The 6,304-nt window shown below is 40.7% G+C and overlaps 1 protein-coding gene across 1 annotated transcript; it reads left to right on the top strand.

The window, feature by feature from the left end:
- The first annotated feature begins 216 nt into the window (after nt 1-216).
- tal2 (T-cell acute lymphocytic leukemia 2) lies at nt 217-2,356 on the top strand. The gene is made up of 2 exons (XM_035658771.1): nt 217-340; nt 1,145-2,356. Exon 2 carries the CDS (start codon nt 1,159-1,161, stop codon nt 1,495-1,497), a length of 339 nt encoding a protein of 112 aa, XP_035514664.1. The 5' UTR covers nt 217-340; nt 1,145-1,158; the 3' UTR covers nt 1,498-2,356.
- Nucleotides 2,357-6,304: the final 3,948 nt, after the last annotated feature.

Genomic DNA, 6,304 nt, shown 5'->3' with positions numbered 1-6,304 from the left:
GGAGCGGGGGGGAGGAGGGGAGTATTAAGACCAACCTCACACAATGCCACGGGCTGTACGACAGCACACGTCACACAATAGGGTTCAACCTGCTATAAAATGTGGGATGCGAGCATGCAGCAGTCTTACCCCTACTCTCTCTCTCTCTCTGTTCCCCATCCCTCCCTCCCTTATACTCTCTCTCTCTTTCACTCTCTCCTTCCCTCTCGCTCAAAAGGATCTCTCTCAGCGAACATGAGAAGACATAACTGAGTGGACATTCACCCCGGACGCCTGGACAACTGATGATCTGCAGAGGACCACTCTGAGATTTTTTTTGCACATTTCTACACACATACAGGTGAGAAATGCGTTGTATGCTGAAGGATTGTGTTCCCCTTGAGGCCACATGTTTCCGCTTATGTCAAGTAAATAATTAATCAGCGAGAGAATGTAATGCAAGAGGATACTGTGTACTCTTTTCGTGCAGCTATAGTGTAAGGGTACATAAATTATGTGCATTTATATAAGAGTTTGAATGAAGTGGAAGATCAAATTATCTGTTTAGAATTATAATTTTAGAGTTTTTTTGTTGTTACAAAGCCTTTATTTAACCAGAAAGTCTCTTAAAAACAAATCTGTTAACACTGTAATGCAGCAAATTAGAATTTAATAGCACAATATAGCCATTTAATAAATGGTCTTTGATGCACCATAATATAGTTAACATGCATTGCAATTTTCAGTATTTGCCAACAGTTATAACCTCTCTTATGAAAACATGTTTTATATCTTCACACCAGAGTTTTACTGTGTTAATTATCTGTTTATACACCAGCCTTCACTCATGGGTATCTACAGGAAGAGCTGTTGACATATGAAATATCTGTTTACAGCTAGATTATAGTGTGTCATAAAACATGTGCAGTAGCACTGCAAATTCATTTAAATTCATTGTTTGGTCCATTTCAAGTTCCCAGTCTTCATGTCTTGTTTTATCCAACCAAGAGATTCGAAAACCTAAATATATATTCAGTTTATCATCACGAATGATAAAAACAAGCATAAAATCTTCAAAGTTAAAAAGAAAAAAAATGTAATTATCTAAATTTGCTGATGAACTTTCTGTCAATAAACTAATCATTTAATCAACTAATGGTTGCAGCTCTACTCAGCACCATGACCAGGAAGGTGTTCACGAACACGAGGGAGCGCTGGCGCCAGCACAACGTCAACACTGCCTTCGCCGAGCTCCGTAAACTAATCCCCACCCATCCTCCGGAGAAGAAGCTGAGCAAGAACGAGATCCTGCGTCTGGCCATGCGCTACATCAACTTCCTGGTACAGCTGCTGGAGAGCCAGAGCGGTCAGCCGGCCAGCCACTCCCCCACCGCGCTGCTCACCTTCCTCAGAGGAAACATGGAGCAACTGCACTCCCCTCCACACCCCTGGGCCATGACCAGTGACACAGAAGTCCCGTCACCTGGATCCAGCTGCGACAGCTCAGAGGCCTGGTAGAACCACAGCCACAAAATACAAAAATAAAAACCTCTTGAGCGGACCCCTTATCCTGGGTTTAAAAACTGATTTTGTCCTTCCTCAAGACTCATTTTTGTCTCTGCATTTGTCACCTGTGTGTGACGCGTGTTCAATGCAGAAGCTGCGATATGCGGCAGAACATGTGGGCACAGCCTCCATGCTGATCAGTGTTGAAATATAATTTGCGGGTGAAATTAAATTTGTATTTTGCATGGATGTGTAAAACCTGGATGTACAATATTCCCATCATGTCTTCATGTTAATATTCCTTGTTGCCGGCCGCCTGGAACTAATTTAGTTTTGCAGTGAGAGGGTGTTTTTGCCGATGAGGAAAATGGAGGGGGATTAAGGAATTTCTCATTTCAAGCGATAGATTCAGGAAAGCATTTGAATAGATAATGGCTCAGCCAATTCTCCAGACTGCAATCGTCTCAAAATAGCCAAGGGCACTTTTTTTATCGACATGCTGTTTCTTTTTTTTCTCGAGAAGACAAAATCTGACCTTTACTTTTATTTATCAAGGTTATGTGACTTCAGAAGAATTTGTTTTGAGAAAGACTTTTCCTGTTTCTCGCCTCTTTTTAAACAACAATGTTCAGTATTTGTTGATTTCTGACTATTGAGGATTGGGCTGAGGAATTTTGGTAAAACTGACAATCCTCTTTCAGTAATTACACGCTTCACCACACAAACATCTTATTTGAATGTGTTTTCATTTGAGTTTCTGTAAAACATGCATGTCATATAGCCAAAGAATATGAATTGATTGTCTGCTGTTAAGAGTGTGCTAATTATCTTCTGATACCTCTTTTGTAACTTATTTTGGTTTGCTTGTGAATATACAGTATGGTATTTATTTGAACTATTTATTTAATAAATGATTTGTTAATAAAAACCCTATCTGAATCTTTTTTTTACGAAAATCATTTGTCGCTCTGCATTTTAGAGCGACAAATAACGACACTGAATTTATGAGTTTACTATTTACAGCAGAAATGAAGGGGTTGCTTACAGCTAGAAAAAAAATAAGACAAATTGTGATAAAACAGCTCCAGGAAAGCAGAAAAAAATCAAATAACTTGGCATTTCAGTCGCAGTTTGACTGATACGCATCAACACATATTGTATTATTTCCTGTTAGCATAAAACGGTTTAGTATGCTGATTTTTTTGTATACTAACTTCAAAAACAGTATGCTAGGATTATTTGCATGTGGTATTGGGCCACACTGTTAAGACTCCCATGAAATGATTTCACACAGCGTAAGACACAACTGATCTGAAGTTAAGAGTAGAGCTGCTGCCTCTTTGTCCGTGCTCAAGAAGCCCAGAAACATTTGTCTGCAGGTCCTGTGATGACCGTGTGGACACAAAGCTGACCTCTGCTCTCTGTCCACTGACCAGAGGCCTGAGAAAGAAGCGCTGAAAGTGACAGCTTAACTTGCGACCCTGGGGTCGGATGTCATTCTGGAGTCAAAACACTGTCCAGTTGACCAACGTGTAGATGTGGTTTTCTCAAGGAAAGCGTCACTTTGTTTCTGCACACGGTAACTACTGAGTATAAAGGCAGGAACTACATGAAACAGGCCAACAGAAATGACACAACCCACCAATTCATTCCTGTTTTCATTATTGAATATTCAATCTTTTTTTTTTCAATTAACTGATGAATTGTTTAGTCTATTAAATGTCAAAAAATAGTGTCAAATGCACATTTTAATCCCCCAGAATTCAAAGTGATGTGTTCAAATGACTTGCTTTGTAGGACTAACCGTCCAAAACAAAGATATCAAGTTTATAATAATAAAAAAGTGAGAAAAATACAGCAAATCCTCACATGGATAAAGTTGCAACCAGTAAATATTTGTTATTTAGGTTTAATAAATTACTTAATAAATGAATAAGCACTTAATCTGTTATCAAAATAGTTGCTGATTTATTTTCTGTCAATAGACAAATTGATCAATGGACTATTTGTTACAGCTCTAGCTCCAATATCAGTCGCTTTGTTTGCGCCAGTCTCCATTTAAAACTGAGGTCAGACATTTACATGCCTAATCGCCTATTGTGACTGTAGAAAATGTGCCCCGTTTTCAGGCAAAGGGTTAGCAACTAACTGAGCTGAAGAGTAAACACTGAGTTGGTTTGAGGCGCATTCACCCCGGTCGTTAAACTCTGCCTAATGGTGTGTAAACGGAGTAGAGGGCAGCTGGACACACTGAGTGGAGGCCTGTGGGAACTGACAGGTGACTCTTTGTAATCATGCAAAAATACTAAATAAATCATATTGTACTGATATTGTACAGCAGCGGTCTCTTCCACAGCGTGAATGTGGGAAGTATTTACCTTTTGTTCAATTTCACAGTGAATTGAGCAATTTCATGGTGAACTGCAATAACACCAAATACAACTACTATGGTTATTATAGACTGGATTAGCTAATAATATGAGAAGTAATATAAAATAAAAAAATAAAAGCTGATCTGTGTATGTTGAATGTTTTGGTGGAATTCAGAATCTCTAATGTTCAATTATTCAATCATCATTTGAAACTGGATAGGAAGGCATGTGACAGTGTTTGCATACATGCTGTCAAGGCTGTGAAATGCATTTTGCTGATACACCTTATTTACAGAAATCGCCCAATCACAGTGTGAGCATTACTCTGACCTCAACTTTTTAGCAGGATTATGAAACCCTGCATTGAAAATAATAACAAATCTGTACGCTTCTCATTCCCTTCACCAAGTATATTTGCCTGATTGACTATTCTCTCCCAAGTATGTGGGTAATCGTCTATTGAGAGCACATTTCCTTATCAGCGTCTAGCACACTGTCTGAATCTGTTATCACAATGGGCCAGATCAGTGCAGGCAGCCCCTCGCTCTCCCGGCTGAGGCGCCCATAAAAAAGAATTTCTGGAGTTGGGTGCCAACCGATAGGCCCTGAGCTCTTTATCCCCTTAAAGCCAATTCACACTCTGCATGTTTAAATATCTCAGCTCAACCCCTGCCCTCCCACTCCCATCATGCACTCGAACACCCCTCCTCCTCCGCTTTTCCTCCTCCCCCGCTCTCTCTCACCCCTCCACGGCTGCAAGTGCGAGCGCTGACTGCCGTCGCGGCCGACCTGCGGCTCGGATGGGTGGGTGGGATGCAGGTGCAGGCTTGGTTGGAGGGTGGGCGAGGAGGGGAGTCATCCATTGTTGGGCTGGACAACACCCTCTCTCCTCTGGAGCACCCTCTGATGGGGGAGCCCACTGACAATCACGCATCCTAATCTGATTATGCAAATATCTACTTCAAAAAGCAATACGCTGTAACCCTTACCCTGTGGTGGAAAGACAGAGCGAGGAAGACGGAAGAAAGGAGAGGAATCAGCAGGAATGTAGAGAGAGGGAAGGGTAGATGGTTGAATACCTGAGAAAATTAAATAGGTCAAAATGCAGTTAGTCAATGATTGTGCAATTTTGTATGTAAAACCCTGATATACCTATTATTAGTTTCTCCCACACACTTTTTACCACCAGGGGAGGTCTGAGAACTTCATAGTATACACTCACACACTATGAATGGCCACTGACTCCCTCAACAGGGCATTGAATTCAATATTCAAATGCTTATTGTTTTTCCAGACGCTCCTGAACCCAGCGTCAAAAGGAATCTACAATGTTAATGAGGGGGCCAAAGTACCCGCAGTTAAGATTTAGACACCCAAACATTTGGATGTGACATTTCCCAAGAACAACACAGCCTCAACGCCACTGGTTCCTAAAGGCTTGGTCGACAACCCCCCGCCTCCCGAATATTCACACCGAGCTGACCTCTCTGGCCCCTGCTGGTTTCTGAAATCAGCTGCCTCATTCTAATGGTAGATGCATCTCTAAAACAAGACTAAGAGTCTATAGCCATGTTAGCAGCTCTGTGAGGCCCTACTTAGGCACTGCGGTACTTTGAGCTAAATGCTAACTTGAGCCTGCTAACATGCTGAAGTACAACTTAAGCTGATAGGAATGTATTTAGTTATTCAGGTGTTTAGTCATAAACCAAAGTACTGGACAAAGTGTTTACCACCTGCAAGGACATGAATGTGTATAGTAAAATTTACAAACAACCTGGCATGTTTCACTGTAATTTCTTGAGTGTATGTTGTGAAAAATCATACAGTATGCAACACTAAAAGTTTGAGATTAAGATCTAAATTGAGATTTTGAGGTAATTCTCAATACTCAAAACACAAATGTCAAACTCGTGGTGGTGCTAGAGAAAATGTCAGGGATCACCAAAGTTTTGAAATGTGCCTTTAAAACGTAATGTCTCCTATCTCACTATCCTATACCCTAAAAGCCTCAAGCAACAATAATACCCCTCTCACAAAAACTAAGACGTCACCTCCTACACTTTAGTGGTATGCATGGAAATTGTTCCACAGGCACAACATGCACACACAACTTCCTCAGATTACGGAAGTGTGTCCAAGCCCATTTAGCTGAAATCATTGTGCTTTTGTATCATTTTACCCCATCTCTCCACAGCTAACAGTACAGTCTGGGTAGCATAAGTCTTTTTTTACTTTCTGTTCGCAGATTTTCTAGTACAGGTTAAGGGATTATTCTTGTTTTTTTTGTACTGACTGTTAACTTTACTCCCACTGCCTTTAACCTAAAAAAAACTTGCTTGGGCTAGGTCCATTACATGCCAGAGTTCAGCTTTGTTTAGTTAATGATTATTTTTCTAGAGGCACCTTTTAAAAAGGATCGGGTTACAGCAGGATTCTCCCTTGACAAA

This window comes from Morone saxatilis, unplaced genomic scaffold, assembly GCF_004916995.1.
Source record: "Morone saxatilis isolate NCDOM2014 unplaced genomic scaffold, NCSU_SB_2.0 Contig16, whole genome shotgun sequence".
NCBI lineage: Eukaryota > Metazoa > Chordata > Actinopteri > Moronidae > Morone > Morone saxatilis.
Note: the sequence above shows the minus strand (reverse complement) of the source record. Positions and strands in the feature narration are given on the sequence as shown.

Bases quoted from the DNA above. Each gene is read 5' to 3' on its own strand.
- tal2 (XM_035658771.1), top strand. From the start codon at position 1,159: ATGACCAGGAAGGTGTTCACGAACACGAGGGAGCGCTGGCGCCAGCAC.